This window comes from Electrophorus electricus, chromosome 7 (assembly GCF_013358815.1).
Source record: "Electrophorus electricus isolate fEleEle1 chromosome 7, fEleEle1.pri, whole genome shotgun sequence".
NCBI lineage: Eukaryota > Metazoa > Chordata > Actinopteri > Gymnotiformes > Gymnotidae > Electrophorus > Electrophorus electricus.
The window spans coordinates 17042717-17064790 of record NC_049541.1 but is presented as its reverse complement, the minus strand read 5'-3'; the positions used below and the strand labels follow the sequence as shown (position 1 = coordinate 17064790).

Here is a 22074-nt window from a genome sequence, read left to right as displayed (position 1 = left end):
AGATAGATAGATAGATAGATAGATAGATAGATAGATAGATAGATAGATATCAGATATATATACAATAAATCAAAGTGAAACTGTTTTAGGTGACATTATATCTATCTATCTATCTATCTATCTATCTATCTATCTATCTATCTATCTATCTATCTATCTATCTATCTATAACAAATATTTATATATTTGTTTTGTCCTCTCATTAACTTTATTATTATTGCTGTTATTACATGGTGTTAATAAAATGTTATTACATTGTGTTATCTATCTATCTATCTAATATATATATATATATATATATAGATATATAGATAGATAGATAGATAGATAGATAGATAGATAGATAGATAGATAGATATAATGTCACCTAAAACAGTTTCACTTTTATTGTATATATATATATATATATATATATATATATATATATATATATATATATATATATATATATATATATATATATAATTTTTTTTTGTCCTCTCATTAACTTTATTATCATTGTTATTACATGGTGTTAATAAAATGTATTGTTATTGCTATATGTAATTACAATGTGTTATTAAAAAGTGTTATTACAATACATAATTACATTGTTATTAAAATGTATTATTACACTGTGTTATTACAATGTGTTATTAGGTGAAGGTAGTTGGAATAAGTAGGTAGAAAAACCCTATAAATATGCGTCTGGCGATAATGTGTTCACACTTTACATGAATACCCATTGCTGGCAATAATGGCAATAATTAGAGTGTTAGGACAGTGTCCCTGATCTGTGTGTTCTTTCTGTGGGCTTATCTGATGAAGAATATTTGTTTATTTGTGAATAAACATGCAGCATTTTTGTGTTGTGTTTTGATAAGTCACACCAATGTTTTATAGCACAATTTATAATTGCAGCAAAGGTGCTGATACTAAAAAGGCCACTTTAGTACAATTTATCAGTCCAGGTTAAATGTTTAGATGTTTGATGATCAGTAAGTTAGCAACTAAAATGACAACAGCAACATAAAAAGTCTTTACATGGACATGCATATGCACAGCTCTAAGTGTAACTCTAAGTGTAACTACAGAAGAGCTGTATGGGCCCTGCCTCATTCAACTATTCACTGATCTGATACATTGGACAATGAAATCCACACAGACTGTGTAAAATATGCTTTTATTAATTCCAAATATGTCAGTGTGCTTTTATATTTATTTTTAGCACAATTTCCCTCTAAACAGATTAAAAAGTAAGAAAGAAAAATGATCTGATACAGTAATTTCTGTAATCATCTCTTTAATTTTAATGAATTGACGAATTAAACAAACTTACTTGTCAGACCACTGCTGGTGATGGCATCATCATAATACTCTTTTCTTCACTGACATATTTTGCTGAGAAAGAATTTAAAAAGTTGTATGTTTATGACAATACAGCACTGACTGTGAAAGTAGAACATTATTCATTAATAATTCTGTTACAAAGTGACATCTAGTTTAAAGATGTGAAACAGTTATTAGTTGGCTGTCTATGGGAAGGCCAGTAATAAAACAGACATTAAATGGAACATTAGTTGTTTTAATCAGAAATATTCTACTTTTAGCTTGTACAATGTGAGTTCTTTATGAGCACAGGACAAAACGCACAGAAATGAAAGCCATTCGTAATTGTGTAATAACCTTTTATTAATTCCAAAGCTTTTACTCACAAGGCTGTTGTCAAGGCAGGTCAAGGTATCTATTGTGCATATTTATAGGATTCAGTAGTGAACCCATCCTTTAACACTGATGACTTTGTTGTAGGCCTATACAGAGTAAGGTGTGCATCTTTATACAAAACAAGAACAAAACAGAATCTAAATGGTGGCTAACTGTGTATAAAACCGTATAAACCCATAATAATCTTATGAACATGGTGCTAATATCACCATGGTCATGGGTTTGATTTCCAGGGAGCACATGCACTGAATACTGATAAATGAGCCCTTGCAACAAATAACATACATCAGCCATTTCAAGCTACCAAATTCAACATCATGCATGTAATATATGTATATAAAAGGGTTAATATTGTATTTCTGTGATGCTTTTATGTTTAAAATGATTTTCAAAAATGTGTTCTGTCAAAAGGGTGAAGCAAGACATTGAACCATTTGTTATCTAAACACTATTTGAGTTTTAAGAAGTCAAATGTCATTTCCTGAGAAAAAGCACTCTCATGAGGTTTTCTCTGACTGAAGCCTTTCCTCTGTGTCTTACAGGTTATCATAGTCTGCAAGTAAAAGAACAAGAGTAAAAATACCAATTTAGTTTTGCAAATTAATATTTCTGTATGTTCCAAATACAGGATGCCTTGCAATGTAACAAAACAAAGTGTTAAACAGATGATCTAATACAGTTAAACTTTTTTTTAAAACATACATTATTGATGCTTTTTAGATTTGGTGATTCTTCAAAGCACACAGATCACATGTCTATAATGTTTTAGATTGGTCAGTATTCTCACAGCACACATTATCATTACACTACAATACATCATGTGTCAGATGATACGGAAAGGCCAGTCTCTCTTATTATTAATAAGCAGTGCAGCTGGAATGTGCAAGTAAAGAGAAATAGAAACCTGTTATAATGGGCTCCACCTAAACCACCACTGTATTCTCACCTGTACCACTTAAAGAATCTTGTCCAGGTGAGATGACATCATCATAGTACTCTGCAGTGAGAGCCACGCCAACACATGTAAACAAGTTTTAATGCCACTGAGCAACAAGTCTGACATTATTAATGTGATAAAATGAAAGGAATTCTAAGCACAAGAATTAAGAGAAACCAACCTGTTGTAACATGCGAGTTTGGTCCAACAGTAACAGCATCATCATAGATCTCCATGACATCCTCTATCAAAACACAAGATAAATGCTATCAGACATCAGTGTCATTGAGTGTTATTTTATGTGTTTAAAATTTACAGTGCAAATTGATGTAAAATTAACAAAAATAGCTTAAGAAAAATAATTGATAGTATATGTATCACTGTCAATGTTACAAGGCAAAGCTGCACAAGGTTGAAGTTGTATCAGTGTTGCAAATTGACAGCAAATTAGTTACCTATTTGGGCAGTAGTGTGAGTAATAAAATTATTAGTAGAACTACATTTTCCAGAAGCAAGGGGGTTTTATTCAAGCATACTTGCTACAGTATCAGGTGTCTGTCCATGTGTGATGTCATTGTAATTATCCTGTGGATTTTCTGTCCCTAGACCACCTAAATCAAATAAAATTAGCTGATGGAGTAATTTCAGTCATCATCATCTCTTTCATTTTAATGAAGTGAGGAATTAAACAAATGTAATTGACAGACCACTACTGGTGACAGCATCATCATAATACTCAGTCTTTTCTTCACTGACAGATTTTGCTGTAACTGAAAGAAAAGTGAATTTCTTGTAAATTATATTAAGATACATGTTGCATCCAAAGAGAATTGTCTATGAGAACAGTCACCAAAACTCTACAAAGTAACACATCCACAAGGTACCACATCTGGCACCCACAGCACACTGACTAAGGAGTTTTTAAAAAGTTGTATGTTTACGACAAAACAGCATTGATTGGAAGTATAAGATTATTAACGAACACTATGATTTCTATCAATTCTAATATTTCTCTGAGATGTAATCCCACCCTTATCTGAGAGAAGCTCTTTACCAACATCTTCATAACCAGAATGCTGAGCCTCTGAGTCGATATATTCTGTCAGAAGAGAACAGAGCAATCATGAAACATGCTTGAAACAGGAAATCACGAGCATCTTCCGTCAGGGATAATAATGAGCTGTGAGAACAACAGAATATTTGTCCAATTGACTGCCATGTTTCCATACAATACAAATACAATAATCCAGGGGTGTCACTAGACCCAGTTTAATGGAGCATGTGCCCCACTGAAATGTTTCCATGCCCCACTATAATCACTGGTAAAAGTCACTGAGCTAAAATTCAGTACAAAATCCATAATGCTTTATATTTTAACCTTGTTGAGTAGAACTATACCATATAAATTCACTACAGGGACTACAGGTCCCATAATGACCCAGTATCTTTCCAAACACTTGAGCAGCTAACAATAATAATAGTGATTCCAGTATTTAAAAGCAAGTCAGAAGACAAGGTAATGATCATTTAAAATGTACTCACATATAACCATTTCACTTACCAAAAAACACATATTGAACCATTAAAATGAAGGCACTGATTAAGTTAACAAGGGGGCACTGCTAACTAGATAACAAGCTTAAAATGAGAAATATAAGCAGTAAACTATTCATTTTGCACATTTGTGTTATTTAATTAGCATGAACTGGTGATGCAAAAACAAAATCACAATTCACATGTAGTTTTCTCTCTCAAAGGAAACATTTCATAAGATTATTTGATGAGAACATGTGAAAATAGTATTAAAATGAAATGTAAATTCTTAAATGTAACATGTGAAAAAGTAATTTACATTTAATACATGACAAATGAGAGAGCAGGGAACAAGAGTGAGAAGAGAAGAAGAAGAGAGAAAGCATATGCAGAACAGGTAGAAGTAGTAAGAGAGACAGAGAGTGTAAGGGTTGGCACCAGGCTGAGGCCCCTTCCAGCCACCAGAGGGAGGCCTTGAGTCAACCACACCACTAATCAGGCTTAACACCCAACAGTTGGGCTAAACCTTATATAAGCCCAGTGAACCAGTCATTCAGTGCTGGGTCTTTGCCAAAGTTCTGAGCTAAGCTCCTAGCTGGTAACTTAAGGTATTGAGGTCTGAGCTCTCGAACAACACCTCACTTCTGTGCTGTGAGGGTGTCTGTGTTTTCACATGTCCCCTCCTCTTTCCAGTTTTCCCTCTCAAGTCTGTCTTTTTCCAGATGCTTCCCTTAGCCATTCAAGTTCCTCCCTGTTTTGTGGTTTTGTTTGGGAAGTTTTAGTTTGAGTTTTCCCCAGTGCATCGAGGTTGCCATTTCTTCCCCTGGCGTCCTTTATTCTCCCTTTTTTCCACGCTCGCTGTGGTGTTTAGTTTTTTTTTTCTTTTGTTTTACCTGACCCAGGGTCTAACTGTTCGGCAAACGGGCCCACCATTGTTAGAGCGTGGTTGCTCACCCAGTAGGCTGTTGATATCACCCAGCTGACCTGGGATTGAGACCACCTTACAGAGAGCAGGGAATGGAGCAACAGAAATGGAAAACAAAGGGGCTGGGCTATGTCCTTAATTCTCTGTGTCTCTCAGTTTAGAAGATCATTCTTTAAATATATTACTTTACATCACTTACATATTCAGCATGTAAAAAAAAGTGCCTAGAGATAAACAACTGGAAAGGCACCAAATTGAACAAAGAAAAGACAGGAGATTACATTTGGCCATTAACAGCAATGACTGACTTGAAGTCAGTTCTTATCTTGACACCAGAGCCCTGAAGACTAAAGCTAAAGTCAGAAATCAGAATGTTGATTCAGATCAGAACTTCAACAGTTACATCAAATCAATAACAAAGAATGACTGATATATTCTTTAGATAGTTAAAAGGGTAAACATTTAATGTCTAAACAGGACATAGAGAAACTAAATACCTGCATTTTTCTCCTACATTTCCATTTATGGCATTTAGCAGACATTCTTATCCAGAGCGACTTACAAAAGTGCTGTCATTTACTCATAGAATATCCTAGTACAGTAAAGTAGGATAGAGTCCAACATACCAATGAAGTATATCTTGTCCTACAGACAAAATTACTGCACTAGTCTTTATACTGGCCTAAACAAGTTCACAAACTGTTATTCTTATTTAAAAGGCAGCTGCCAGAAATCTTAACAAAACAAATAGAGTTGAAGACATTGATTCCAGTTTTCACATTCTTACATCCACTAGCAATTCATTTCAAAGTTCCTCATTTTTGGTATTTCTAAATATATTTATATACAAACAATTGTATATAAATCACTGAATGGCCTAGAACCAAAATACATCTCTGATCTACTGGAAGAGTACAAACCCAATAGGCCAGTCAGGCTAATCAGCTAATGCTGCCTAGAATCAGAACCAAATATGGTGAGGCAACTTTTAGACAGTATAATGCTAAATGCAATCACAACCTTCCTGATGTTAGATATACCCCAAATGTTATTGTTTAGATTGACAATGTTCTTGTTTTCTTGTATCTTTATCTTTTAATTTGTAATTTTACTTTACTTTAAATCTACTCCTATTTTTTAAAGCCCTTTCTGAGGTGACAGATCTCAGCCTTTATTTAAAACTTTTTTCCACTCAATGTTTCTATACATTTGAGTAAAGTACTTTGAATTCCTATTGTGCATGAAAGGTACTACATATTAAAACATGCCTTGCCTTACAAGCAAACATTTATTATGATACTGCTCAGATCTCTTAATGCAGTGAGCAGCAAGATGTGAAATGTCATAAGGTATGAAAAGAGTGCGATACAGTCACACAGCTTCAAAATAACAAATATAACACACAAGCTCTCATTTTTCTCTCACTCTGTCTTTTTATTTTATCTCTGTGTCATACACACTAGGATTGCCTGCAATATTACCCTCCATATTACTCACCCTTTTGAACAGAGATGGGAGTTTTTTCACTGGTGATTCTGTGGTCAATCTCCTCATAGATTACTTCAGGCAAAGTCTTACACCTCCTCTTATAGAGCACTGGGTGTGAAGACATGAGGAAACATGGCTCCAGCAAATGAATGGTGTAAAATGTCTGAAACCATAGATTATATGTGAATGTTCCCTACCTCTCCTGAGCACTCTGTTCTGGTAAACCAGCCCAGAGAGAAGCACTAAGGCCAGGAAGAGCAGCACTCCCAGTACCAGCAGGACCACAGAAGAGGTAACTGGTCGAGGTAGAGGTCGACTGGTTGTCATCTCAGATTTACCAACTGGACAGGAAATTGCAAAGGAGAACGTGTATAAACAGTATTTTTCATTTGAACATTAAAAAAAAAAATGAGGCAGAGGAATGAAAAGAGGACCTGAGATGGAGTTGGTGGTTACTTTGCTTGTAATCACAGGGGTCAGGGAGATGTCTAGAAATAGAGAACCAAATCAGTTAGGTGGACACAGAACTCACACAAACATACAAAATCAAATTAATTAGCTTTATTCTCTAACTTACCCTAGCAAGTATATGTCTGTTATATCATTTAAATTACATTTCTTTCTAGACATTTTTGATATTATTATTATTATTGTTGTTATTCATGTTGACACTCAATGATGATAACGATTTACCTGAAAAATCCAGCATTTCTCAGGTTATTGAAAACATTTATCATTGTCACTGGTGTACATTGTCACGGACCAAATGTCAATATTTAATTGTGAGTTTGGCAGTTCTGGTAAGCCAAAAAGCAATTCATGAATAATGAAGCTGCGGATGACATTTATATTTGCTCATTTTTTTATTCAGATTTGACTATATACTAATGCTACTTCAATGTATAAGGACATGTATTTTCAGGGCTATACATTAGTTAGGAGGGAAGAACTTAATTACTAGGTTCTTCTCATTTCTTTAACTGTTCTCACTTCTTTGCACCTCTTCCTCATGACTTAACTCCTCCCTCTGGGGATGTGACAAAGAGATGCAAGGATGAGATGTGAGGACAGAGGGCTCAGTGACAAAACGTCCACCCAATGAGAGTCCTTGCTTACAGCAACATTAATAATTGATGATGTGCTGCACAGGTGTATCCCTCATCACCAGGTACAACACCCAGAGATACATAACAAGGTGTAATTAGCCTACAAACTAAAAAAAAAAACCCATCAAAACACTGCAAGCACAATTTCTATTTTTCAGCTACTGAATTTGTCAAAGGAGTTATTTATTGAATCCAAAACCCTGTCTGAGGTCTCCTCTAACCTGCACAAATGATGCCAGCATCCTCTTTGTGGGAGCAGTCAGTGTGGTTCTTCAGTGAATAACTGCAGTCCCACAGGTGAATTTCATCCCCTCTACACTCCACTCTGTTCAACCAGATCGCCCCTTCACCAGCACCAAAGGCAGCACTCCCATTAGCACTCAGTGCCTTCCCACAGCCCAGCTGTCGGCAGACCACCTCAGCATCCCTGATGTCCCACTGATCATCACAGATGGAGCCCCACGCAGCGTTATGATAAACCTCCAGCCTCCCAGAGCAGCTTCCCTCTGGTCCACTCAGCCTGAGAGGCAGCGGAACTATACCACAGACATATGACATGAGGAGAAAATACTGCACAGGACAGTTAGGGTAGTAACATAACTGTCTGGGTTCAGCAGATACCACATTTCGTGACAACTTTGACTGTGTGAAGTATTGATGTTGATTAATCCATTAAAATTTGCAATGATGGGTAAGATATTGGAAGAATTTTGATTTAATGCTCTCATTAATTAATGCATCCTTACCTGAGCACTGGCTTTGATGGGGAAATGAAGAGCATTTCACATGTTTTTGTAAATGTTTCTGCTCTTCTGTGAGTATGGTAAGAAATTATGATTGCAGATTTAACGCTCATGAGCATTTAATGATTAACTTCTCAGCTACTTGATATCTGCAAGAATCTTTACATGCAGGGAGAATCTGCCTACCTGAACAGGTAATGTGAGCCACCTCCTTGTCATTATCACACTTGTTGTGCCCCCAGGGGTCAGATGGGCAGTGCCATAGAGTGGAGTCATGTTTCCTACATTTCACCTGATCCAGCCAGTTAGGAGATGATTCCACTCTTGCTCTGGCCCCAGACTCCCTGCCTGTTTTCCCACAGTTCAGCTCTTGACAGATCAAACTTGCTGTTTCTTCATTCATCTCATTCACACACACATTCCCCCAGGTCCCATTGTAGAACACTTCCAGATTCCCTTTACACCCCTCAGTGAGTCTGATCTCTTTAAACTCTGGTGAGAGAAAATATGCAGACAACTGTTTTGTTAATCTTTATGATTCTTAGACCGTTCTACAAGAGCTCACTCTACCCACAGTATAAATGCACAGTTGCCATCAGTGTCTTAATTACTGTTTTTTTTATGTTTCTTTAAACCCATATGAAACTTAGCTTTCTTAACATAAAACTTAAATAGCTAAAAGCAAATTAAAATGAGCATTATTAAATATGACACTGCTTTGGTGAAGTTTTGGGTTATCTTCTGTCAGAATTATTAGATATCATTCTTGTATGCTTAATGTCATAGACTTTTACATTTGACACTTGCCTTTGAACTGTGCAACTGGTGTTACATTTTATGTTATCACTATACACTTTAAAGAAGAAAAGACAAGCAAATCAAATTCAAGAACAGCTGCAGTCAGCATACTCCACCTGAGCACACGACACCTACATCCTCCTTGTGTCTGCAGTCATGCTTTCCTCCAGACTGATACCTGCAGTTCCACAGGGACGTCTCGTTCCCCTCACACTGCACCTCATTCAGCCATATGGGCCCAGTTCCAGGACCAAACCAGGCTGGTACATGGGCACTGAGGGCCACTCCACACTGCAGCTGCCTGCACACCACCTGGGCATCCTCAATATCCCATGAGTCATCACACACTGTCCCCCACGATCCACTGAGGAAAACCTCCAGCCTTCCTGCACAGTCTCCCCCAGATCCAACCAGCCTGATGGAGGAGTGGGCTGAAACACACACACACTAAGTGTATACACACACAGTCACCTTAATTGTCCAGAACAGTTCAGACAGTTGAAACTCTGGTTTTGATTTACATAGAATTGTTCCACCAAAATAAGAACACCAGGTTATTATTTTTGTTAATGTGAAATAAAAGTCATTAATCCTCACACAACTGGTGTACAATTTTAGAGTAGATTAGGCAAGCATGTCATTAATTTTGTTAAGAATTACCAGTTTTTAGGTTAATGTAACACATACCAGAGCAGGTGATTGACAGCTGTTCCATGGAGCTGCAGGAGAGGTTGAGGAGGTTTGCACTGCTGCAGTTCCCCAGATGAGCTTCACTCCCAGAACAATTGAAACCCGTCACACAGATGTGGCTGTGTTGATCAGGACTGGATGGAGAGGAGCTGGAGAAGTTCAGCACAGAGCCACAGCCCAGCTGTCTGCAGACCACTGAGGCCTCAGGCACACTCCAGGAGTCCAGGAGAACTCTCCTCCAGTCCTGGCTGAAGTAAACCTCAACCTGCCCCTCACACTCCCTCCCTCCAGACAACCGCACTTGCCCCTCATGAAAGGCCTGAGAGGAACCTGAATGGGAATATAATTAAACATGTAAATTAATAAGCTTATTTTAGCATGCAAAACATCACTAATTTCACTAATGTGGTGAACATGAATGGAAGAGCTCACCATTGCAGATGACTCCAGCAGCCTGTTTATGAGAGCATGCTGCTCGACTCCATGATGAGATGGGACATTCTGACAGGTGTGTCTCATTCCCATGACAATCAAAAACATCAGCCCAGATGTGGCCACTCCCCTCCCCAAACCAATCCGCTGCCAACAAAGCCACAGCACTCCCACACTTCAGCTGTCCACAGAGGACACTGGCAGCTTTCATATCCCAGCTAGCCCCACAAACTGAGCCCCAGTCACTGAGGTACAGGAGCTCCACTCGACCAGAACAGTAGTCCCAGCCATTCAACAGACGCACTGCTGTGTGACCTGTAAAACACAGAACTGATTACAGATCTCTAAAATGATAAGAACAAAGCTTATCTTAGTATCTCATAGTTACGATATATTTCTGGCAGAAAAATGACAAACACTTAACCTGAACATATTAGTCCCACATCATTGTAATGGGAGCAGTTCTGTTTGACTGAAGATGTTGGACAGAGAGAAATCTCAGATTCGTTGCCTCTACACTGAAGTTCCTCTGTCCACACCTGACCCTCCCCTCTGCCAAAAGCAGCTGCTCCCAGCACCTTCATAGGATGCCCACATCCCAGCTCTCTACAAACAACCTCTGCATCCTGTTGGTCAAAGTCAGCATCACACACTGTGGCCAAGGTATTCCCATGAAGCACCTCTACTCTCCCAGAACACAGGTGAGGACCATCTGTAAGTCTGGGCATTTTGTGACCTGTGTGTAAAGTAACATCGTTAATACCATGGACAACACATATAAGAATGAATGGTCTATAATCATTCAGTTAATTAAAACATACTACGATATTTAAAGTCAGAATGATCTCATCTATGTTCTGTGGATGATGGGTCCAGAATTAATCACAAATATGATATTTATCAGATGTTTATACAAATCATTCTAAAAGAGATTAATAGAAAACAGACTGATTGAATATACACACTGATTTCAACATACCTGAGCAGATTAATTCAGCATCATAATAATGAAGACAGCTATGTTCACCCCAGCCCAATGATCCACAGTGTTTCACTGTAGACTCAGTTCCACTGCAGTCCACATGACTCATCCAAATTGGTCCTGACCCTGGTATGTAACCTGCGTTAATACTCAGAAACTCTCCACAGCCCAGCTCTCTACACACCACTACTGCAGCTATTGTACTTATACCAAAAACACAAACTGCTCCCCACTGTCCTCTATGAAGAACCTCCACTCTCCCAGCACATCGACTTCCACCATCCACCAGCCTCACACTGCCTGTATGGCCAAGAACAAGAACATGATAGAGTAACAAAGAGAGATAGACAGATCATGTACATTGGGTTTTTAACACAGAAAATGTTTTTTATGTAAAATGTGAAATCAGTTTAAAAAACACAATTCTTACCAGCACACACCAATCCCACATCACTGTCATGAGAGCAGTCATGTTTGACTGCAGATATTGTTGGACAGGAGAAAATATCCGATTCATTGCCTCGACACTGAAGCTCCTCTGTCCACACCTGGCCCTCCCCTCTGCCAAAAGCAGCTGCTCCTAGCACCTCCACAGGAGGCCCACAGCCCAGCTCTCTACACACAACCTCTGCATCCTTCTGGTCAAAGTCAGCATCACACACTGTGGTCCAGGCCTTCCCATGAAGTACCTCCACTCTCCCAGAGCAGTGAGGACCACCAACCAGCCTCACTCCTAAAATATTAGTATGGGGAATAGAGACCATGGAACACATTCTAGTGACAGAGAAACTACTTACATTATTGATTTTTTTATAATATTTCACTAGACTATATCAGACCATAACCTGGTTCTGTTGTCACCCACATACTGGCCTGTTGTCTTAAGACAACCTGTGGCAAAGAAGTCAATAAAGAGATGGTCACCAGAGGCAGAGGAGGCTCTGCAGGTTTGCTTTGAGACTACAAACTGGCAAGGACATTATCACAGTATCACAGACTGCATCAGCGACTATATCAACTTTTGCACTGACTTCATTGTTCCTGTCAGGTGGGTACGTTGTTTTCCTAACAACAAGCCATGGGTCACCAAAAACCTGAAGGAACTTCTTAATAGGAAAAAACAGCCTTTCAGACTTAAGGACAAGGAACTATTGAAGGGGGTGCAGAAAGAGCTTAAGGTGAGACTCCGGGAGAACAAGGAAGGCTATAGAAGGAAGCTGGAGATGAAGCTTCAGCAGAATGCAAAGGAGGTGTGGACAGGCATGAATCAGATCACTGGCTTCAAAATAAGGCAACAGACTGTTGGGGGCAGTTAAGACAAGGCCAATGAGTTGAATGTGTTTTTTAACCGGTTCAGCACAACACCCTACGCCCACACCTGCAGACGCATCTCCCCCACTTCCTCAACATCAACACCTCTTAAATATCAGCACCCACCCCCTCTCACCCTACAGTCATTATCTGTTGAGTCACAACTTTCACAACTCCCCCACCCAGAAGTAACAACCAGCCAGGTGAAAAGACAGCTGGAAAATCTTAGAGTCCACAAAGCTGCAGGGCTGGATGGAATCAACCCAAGGGTACTGAAAGTTTGTGTAACCCAGTTGTGTGGGATCCTTCAGCAGCTCTATAACCTGAGCCTTAAACAGGGGACCACCAATGTGGTGGAAAACCTCCTACCTAGTTCCTGTTTCAACGAAGTCCACTACCTCTTCCTTGAATGACTACAGACTGGTGGTGCTCACACCTCATGTCATGAAGGTCCTCGAAAGACTAGTGCTGTCATATCTTAGACCTATAGTCAGCCCTTTCCTGGACCCTCTGCAGTTTGCTTACCAGCAGCAGGTAGGTGTGGATGATGCTGTTATCTACCTACTGCAGAAGGCACATGCACATCTGGATCAGAACAATACCATGTTAAGAATCACCTTTTTTTGATTTCTCAACCGCATTCAACACCATCCAACCTCTCAGATTGGGGGAGAAGATGGAAAGAATGCAGGTGGACATGTCCATGATCACCTGGGTCAAGGACTACCTGTCTGACAGACCTCAGTACGTGCAGCTGGGAGCAAGCCGATCTGAAGTCTTGGTCAGTTACATTGGAGCAGCACAGGGAACTGTACTCTCACCTTTCCTATTCACTGTGTACACTACTGACTTCCAGTACCGGTCTGACCTATGCCATCTCCAGAAGTTTTCTGATGATTCTGCGATGGTTGGATGTATCAAGGAGGGAGAATACAGAAATGTGGTTAACAGTTTTGTAGAGTGGTGTGAGAGGAACCATCTGCTCCTCAATGTGGACAAGACCAAGGAAATGGTGGCAGATTTCAAGAGGAGGAGGACAACGACCAGTCCTATTACCATCAAGGATCAGGATGTTGAGCAGGTGGTAACGTACAAATACCTTGGTGTCATCCTTGACAATAAACTGGACTGGAAGGGCAACTCAGAAGCTGTGTACAGGAAGGTGATGAGTAGATTTTACTTTTTGAGGAAGCTCAGTTCCTTTAATGTGTCCATCAAGATGCTGACAATGTTCTACCAGTCTGTTGTCATGAGTGCTAGCTTATTATCTTTTAGTCACAGACTCATTCTGCTCTGCTGTAGTAAGTAGAGGTACAGGAGATCATTCGTTCCAACTGCGATCACACTGTACAATCCTTCTTTGTGTCGGGACACTACTGAGTGGTATTGAGCAATAGATAATCGTGCTTATTATTAATATCCACTCTGTTGTCATTCTCTTCTGCATTCACTGCACAATCATATATACACACCTCAGTGAATGTTTGTATTGCACTGTCACTTTGCCTATGTCAATTTCCCCCTGGGATTAATAAATAAAGTGATCTATCTATCTATCTATCTATCTATCTATCTATCTATCTATCTATCTATCTATCTATCTATCTATCTATCTATCTATCTATCTAGTTAATGCATGATTCTTCATTAATGGCAGCAAATAATAAATATATTATTAGAAAATAGGTTTTGTGGGTGGTCTAATAAGTGACAAAGAATAATTAAATTTCCTTTACAAATGCTGAAGAAAGAAAGCACAGCTGTTTTATCTGAAAAAGGAACTCCACAAGAATTGTTAACAACTGATCTATCATAGCATGTCACATTCATAGGATCATGTCCATAGAAGCTTCTAATGAGAATGATGCCATGTTTTCCTTTTATTAAACAAATATACAACTGAAACGCACAAAATGTCTAATGTCATAACTGGTATAACAAAGTCTGAAAGCTAGGAAATATGCAGAAATGCCAGTCGAGGTAAATATATCCATTCTAAAGATTAGTATAATTTACCTGAGCAGATAACTCCTGCATGATGACAGTCACTAACCCTTCCACTTGAGCCACAGTTCTTCAGCGTAGACTCTGATCCACTACAGGCCACTTCATTCATCCAGATTGGTCCTGATCCTGGTCCAAAGTGAGCTTTACCCAGTACATCTACAGCCTCCCCACACCCCAGCTCTCTACACACCACTGCAGCATCTCTCATATCCCAGTCATCATCACACACTGTTCCCCACTGTCCTCTATGAAGAACCTCCACTCTCCCAGTACAAGGCCTGCTGCCATTCACCAGCCTCACCATGTCTGTATGTCGAAGAGAGAGAGAGAGAGAGTGAGAGAGAGAGAGAGAGAGAGAGAGAGAGAGAGAGAGAGAGAGAGAGAGAGAGTGATTAAGTTGGGGGAGAGGTGTATGCGTAATTGTCATGTAAGTCACTGTTGTTACACACAGGCCACCAGATGGAGGCCTCAGACACTTCCCACATCCACCACCAGAGCTCATCTGCTCCAGAATACTGACTGGTTTCCATGGTTTGTAACTCTGCACACTAAGAACAGTTTGGAACTCTTTAAATGTATTATTTAAACTCGCTTATTTTATTATGAGGTTTTGCCACTTTTCTCTGTCTGCATTCCTGAACTGTTTATCTGATGCATTTGGCTCTTTTTGTTTCTGACCCTCCTTTTTTAATGGTTTGTGATCTTAGCCATTTGTGTTTTGGCATTGCTCCCTGATATAGAATAATTCCCTGGTTTTCTGCCTCTATACTTGTTAAGACTCCACTTATTGTTGCTCTGTGTTCTTTAACTATTTCCGCAGCAAATAAATCTGCAAATTAATCATAACACTTCCCCAGCTTCAGCATCACCATTACAAAGAGAAAATGCTAAAATGATATATAATTCATATATAGAAAAAAATATACATAAAACAATGGGTTTAAATTGTAAATAACATAAATGATTAGTGTCAGAAAAATACAAGATTAACTCTGAATGCATGCATTTCTTACCAGCACACACCAATCCCACATTATTGTCATGCGAGCAGTCATGTTTGAGAGTAGATGATTTTGGACAGAGATGAATCTGGGATTCGTTGCCTGTACACTGAAGCTCCTCTGTCCACACCTGGCCCTCCCCTCTGCCAAAAGCAGCTGCTCCCAGCACCTCCACAGGAAGCCCACAGCCCAGGTCTCTACACACAACCTCTGCATCCTGCTGGTCAAAGTCTTCAATACACACTGTGGCCCAGAGCTTCCCATGAAGCACCTCTACTCTCCCAGAGCAGCGAGGACCACCAACCAATCTGACCCCTAAAGTATTAGCATAAAAGAACAAAGAAAATTCAGTGCTTCCTAATGATTATTATTCACATGTTGAAATATGAATGTATTTGTTGGGCCATTAAACTCTCAACCCTTAAAAGTCATGGAAAATTTTGAGTTGGAGGTGGGAAGAATACAATAATATGCATTATATTTTTAGATTCATAAATGACAAAGGCAAGGAAATTAATAAATGTTCAGTAGTAAACTGTATTATTTGAGTTTTATATTGAGATTTAGAGCATCTTACCTGAGCAGATGACTCCAGCATTTTTGGTTTGATTACAGTCATGTTTACCCCAACCTGCTGATGTACAGTTCTTCAGTGTAGACTCTGATCCAGTACAGTCCACATCATCCATCCAGATTGTTCCTGATCCTGGTCCAAAGTGAGAATTACCCAGTACATCTACAGGCTCCCCACAACCCAGCTCTCTACACACCACTGCAGCATCTCTCATATCCCAGTCATCATCACACACTGTTCCCCACTGTCCTCTATGAAGAACCTCCACTGTCCCAGAACAGCGACCACCACCGTCCATCAGCCTTACACTGTCTGTGCAAAATGAAAATTAGGAAGAAAGAAAGAGGCAGAGAGGTATGGAAACAAATCAGAAAAAGAGACAGTTGTGCAAGCGATATAAAAAAATGTTAAAATCTTACATAACTTATAATTACAGTTTGAGAAATACATGTTTACATATGAATTACCCCAAATCTTACCCCCACACACTAGTGCCACGCCATGCTCATGAAAGCTGTTGTGTTTAAGTGTAGATGATGAAGGACAGAGGTGAAACTGAGATTCGTTGCCTGTACACTGAAGCTCCTCTGACCACACCTGGCCCTCCCCTCTGCCAAAAGAAGCTGTTCCCAGCACCTCCATAGGAGGCCCACAGCCCAGCTCTCTACACACAACCTCTGCATCCTTCTGGTCAAAGTCAGAATGACACACAGTGGCCCAGGTCTTCCTATGAAGCACCTCCACTCTCCCAGTGCAGCGAGGAGCACCAACCAGCCTCACTCCTAAAATATTAGTATGGGGAATAGAGACACATGTAACTTATTGTGATGACCAAGATGCTTAAATAGCTTAATATTAAGGTAATGCTCTAATTAATGCATGGCTCATATGGTTTTCTTTAATGTCATAAAATATCAGTAAAAACCTTTATGTACAAAATACTGCCAACATACAAGACATGACAAACACAAATAGTCAGAAAAGTTTAAGAAATGTAATACCTATAAAAACACCCAAATTTGCCAAAGACATTTGAAAGTAGAGCCATAGTAACTAATACTATATTAGGTTGTGAATTACAATCAGTACAGATATCATATGCAGATGTATTGTAGTTTACCTGAGCAGATAACGCCAGCATTTTTAGTTTGATTACAGTTATGTTTACCCCAACCTGCGGATCTACAGTTCTTCAGTGTAGACTCTGATCCACTACAGTCTATATCATCCATCCAGATTGGTCCTGATCCTGGTCCAAAGTGAGAATTACCCAGTACATCTACAGCCTCCCCACAACCCAGCTCTCTACACACCACTGCAGCATCTCTCATATCCCAGTCATCATCGCACACTGTTCCCCACTGTCCTCTATGAAGAACCTCTACTCTCCCAGAACAGTGACTACTACCATCCACCAGTCTCACATTGTCTGTGGGAGACAGAATGAATAGAGTGAAGACAATCTATTCTAAATGTGAAAGTGTTTGACATAAGCAAATAGAGATGTGGAAATATGTCATTACGTAAAATAAATGTATTTCTTACCAGCACACAACAGACCCACATCGTTGTCATGAGAGCAACTGTGTTTGTATGAAGATGTCGGACAAGAGTAAATATCAGATTCATTGCCTCTGCACTGAAGCTCTTCTGTCCACACCTGGCCCTCCCCTCTGCCAAAAGCAGCTGCTCCCAGCACCTCCTCAGGAGGCCCACAGCCCAGGTCTCTACACACAACCTCTGCATCCTGCTGGTCAAAGTCAGCATCACACACTGTGGTCCAGGTCTTCCCATGAAGCACCTCTACCCTCCCAGAGCAGCGAGGACCATCGACCAGCCTCACTCCTAAAATATTAGTACAAGGAATAGAGACAAATGTAACTTAATGTAATGACTAAGAAATGCTAAAACAGATTACACAAAACCGTGCATTTGTGATTTGTAATATTGCAACAGGTTGCAAAGTGAATTTGTGCGTTTATTGACAAAACTAAATGGTCACAAAAAGAAAAACAAAAAATAAGCTTTTTATCTTTCGGTGCTTCTTTGCTCTCATAATATTGCTCTCATAATATTGTAACAGCTTAAAACAGCTGAGAAATTGTAGCAAAATCATTAAATGCTGTAAACTTACAAACTTTATACTACGTCAATGGCAATGTGCAAAGTTTGCAATGACAGTTTGTGACCTCAGTTCTCTAAGCGGGCCCTGTCTGACTCCACTCCCTCCTGTTGCAAGTATTGTTCAAGATTTGTTTAATAATGACAAGAAGTTGTCACCAACAAAAGTCAGTCAACAAAAATGAAGAGGAGTTATCCTTCTGGCAGTGAAAAAAGAAAGAAGAAAAAAGAGGATGAGGAGAAAAAAACATTACTAGTGAGTGGAGCAGATAATACCAATTAAATATAATGATTAATAACTAATTCCTGCAAGTCTAGCCTTAAATGAGGGGGAGACACACTTGAATAACATCCACTAGAATGACATTATTTCATTTGTTTACCTTGACATTTAATATTAGTTAACCTAGCTTGCAAAGCATCCTAGTGTGTCCAGCTCAGTTTTCCATGACATGAGTCAGAGTCAGTATACAGGCAGTTGACTCAGTAGTGTAGCTAGCCTGTCAGGCTGTCAGAACGTAGACGCTAGTAGCTACAGTATTATATCTTTTCATTAAAATGTTATTTATATTTAGATTCTGAAAATAATAGTACTGTTAACTTTTGAAATAAAAAGTTAACATTTTCCAATTTCTTGTTGGTGTTAGATTATTTATAAGATAATGGCGATGAACACTGCTTGGTGGGGCCTCTATGAATTTTTGCCTAGGACCCCAATAGACGCTAGAATCGCCACGGCATACAAATCCAGTTTGATATTTTTGCATAATATAAAAATAAAAAGTTTTAAAAAGTAGTTCCATTTACATTAGTTATACTTCAAATATACTAAATATCAAATTTGTATATATTATATATTGTATGTTACGTGTTGACATTAAATAATATATAAATAGTCAAAGATAGTCAAATATTATATTTTTAGTCCAACTGTATTGAAACTTATGGAGGCAAATGATACAATTAAGACATTTCTGTATGTACTGTACTTTTAGAAAAGTTATTCAGAAGTCAGAACCTAAAGTCTACTCAATTTAGGTCAGCTTAGTTTAAACCAAAGAGGTTCATATACTCATCTGTATTAATAAAACGAAAACAGGAGTAATATGAATGAATGAACATAACAAAAAAAAAAAACCCAGAAAAAAAACAAGCTGTTATGGAAAGGATCAATTACATGCCTTCTGTTACATAAAATTCCACTTGTCTTGATAAAGTGGAAGATTGAGCAATATCATCATAGATATAATAATAATGATAATACATAAACCCAACAAATATATAAAATACATAATAAAATTATGCAGCTTATCTTACTACTACCAACACCACCAACACCACCACTACTACTACTACTACTACTACTACTACTACTACTACTACTACGACTAATAATAATAATAATAATAATAATAATAATAATAATAATTTTACAAAGCTGCCATCTATGTTTGTTGAGGACACATAACCATGAACCAGCAAGCAAATGCGAACACTATCACTTAAGTTACATGAAATGAAACCGCCTGTTATACTTTGAGAAGGCAGATTGTCTTAGTCTGTTAAAACTGTCAATTTGGAAGCTAATGTCTGTAAAAATGCTACATCTTTCAAAATACTATACCACAGTGACAGTGACAGACATCATTTACTTGCTATGGTCATATTTGCTGATGGTCGAGTGAAAATGTGAAGCTTACAAATTTGAGTCCTCCTACCCTAAGACCAAGACAATTCATTTATGGTTTCATATACTACAACACTACATATGGAACAAACCCCTTTACCAGTTATATCGAATCTTCAAGTCATTCCAAATTGTGGACTGTTATGTACTTTGCACATATAATAAACTACTTTATATTATTAATTATACACCTTTGTGTTTTTTTAAATAGACTCTAAATGTATATACTCTAACCTAGCATAATTACTGTATAGTGTATTATACACATACTACAGAAATGGACAAATATATCAAATTGCAAATATTATAACATCAACATAGTCTTTTAATAGTTATGTTGTTCCCTCGTGTGACCAAAAAAGAATACTATAGCAATAACCCAATATACATATTATATAAATATAATGTTGTATGATACATTCTTGTGTATTTAATTGAATGATATTGTTCACTATCAGATAATAGTAAACCTTGAAAGAGATTAACACAAGACAAGATTAGATATTTCCCTGCTCTAATATAATTCTCAAACAAATTATGACTCCATTTGTCTCAGTAATTTTGTATCTCCATTTCATCTAATATTGTTTTTTCTAAGGACTTTTCATCTTTTAGCATTTGTTTTTTAATAAATAAATAAATAAATAAATAAGATAGTTGTCGAAAAGATTTTAGGAAGTGTAATGTTTAAAATGTGAAATGTATGTTACAAGTAAACAAAGTTTTACAGTGGACCACTGAAAAAAATAATTACATTTGAGAATGAGAATTAGCACAGTTTACCTGAGCAGATCATTCCAGCATCTCTATCATGATTACATTCAAGTTGTCTCAAAATTTTACGCATTCCACATGTTTCCCATGTAGGCTCCGATCCAGTACATATCCTTTGATTCTTCCAGATTGGTCCTGATCCTGGTCCAAAGTGAGCATTACCCAGTACATCTACAGCCACCCCACAGCCCAGCTCTCTACACACTACTACAGCAAATTTCATATCCCAGTGAGCATCACACACTGTTCCCCACTGTTGTCTATAAAAAATCTCCACTCTCCCAGCACAGTGACTACCACCATCCACCAGTCTCACACTGTCTGCATACCAAATAGAAGATACCAGATGGAGATAGAAAGAGAGAGACAGAGAGACAGAGATAGAGGAAAAGAGAGATACAAAGATCATATTAACTGCACATGAGTTATGTATGGCTATGTATGCCTGCCTGTCTATTCTGTCCCTTCTTTTATGTTTAGCTACAGATGTAAAAATGTCAAGGAATAACTAACTTACAATAGTGTTAAGATACAAGCAAACACATTATTAATAATAATAATAATAATAATAATAATAATAATAATAATAATAATATGACTATCTGCTCAAATGTGTTTTTGACATGAGGACTTACCCGCAGTAGTGAGTGTGACTGTGGACATCAGAAGAATTAAAGTCCGATAGCTGTCCATCTCCCTCTGCCCTGCACACATTCTTTGTTAAACTCAGCAGGCAATAAACTCAGCAGGCAAGACAATCTTTAACTCCACTACCTCAGAGAGACTGAAGAAACTAGCCCCCTAGACAAAGAGAGAGAGAGAGAGAGAGAGAGAGAGAGAGAGAGAGAGAGAGAGAGAGAGAAAGTTTCTAACAGCCACCAATCACACTTACTATTACCTTATTAGACAGAGAAGTATAATCATCAAACATCTTCAGTGACAAATCAAAAAGGTATTTTTTTTATTTCTCCATATATATCAAAAGAACGTCAGCGCTGATGAACAGAACTCCACCTCCCGTCTTTAGAGGCGTCTGACTGAGGAGAGTGTGGTGAGAAAGTCACCAGCATGCAGGAGACTGATTTCAGAGAGAGGAAGCACTCAGTGTAGATACAGCTTTAATGCCACCTGCACAGAGCTGATCTAAGCACTGATAAATAACCGAACGCGACTCCTCTACACGACTCCTCTACACATGCGTAGAAATGAGTTAAAACATATCTTAAAAAAAAAAAACAAACCTGAATCAGGTTCTTTACAT

At 38.4% G+C, this 22074-nt stretch overlaps 1 protein-coding gene and 1 pseudogene across 1 annotated transcript; both read right to left on the bottom strand.

Annotated features, from left to right (window-relative positions):
• LOC118241714 overlaps positions 1 to 14765 on the bottom strand; it is a 51309-nt pseudogene extending 36544 nt beyond the window's left edge.
• Positions 14766 to 16482: 1717 nt separating this feature from the next.
• On the bottom strand, positions 16483 to 21527 carry LOC118241713 (deleted in malignant brain tumors 1 protein). The gene is made up of 5 exons (XM_035528177.1): positions 21449 to 21527; positions 17770 to 18076; positions 17334 to 17662; positions 16719 to 17010; positions 16483 to 16543 (listed from the first exon to the last, which is right to left on the bottom strand). The coding sequence occupies exons 1-5, from the start codon at positions 21525 to 21527 to the stop codon at positions 16483 to 16485; spliced, it is 1068 nt and encodes a 355-aa protein (XP_035384070.1).
• Positions 21528 to 22074: the final 547 nt, after the last annotated feature.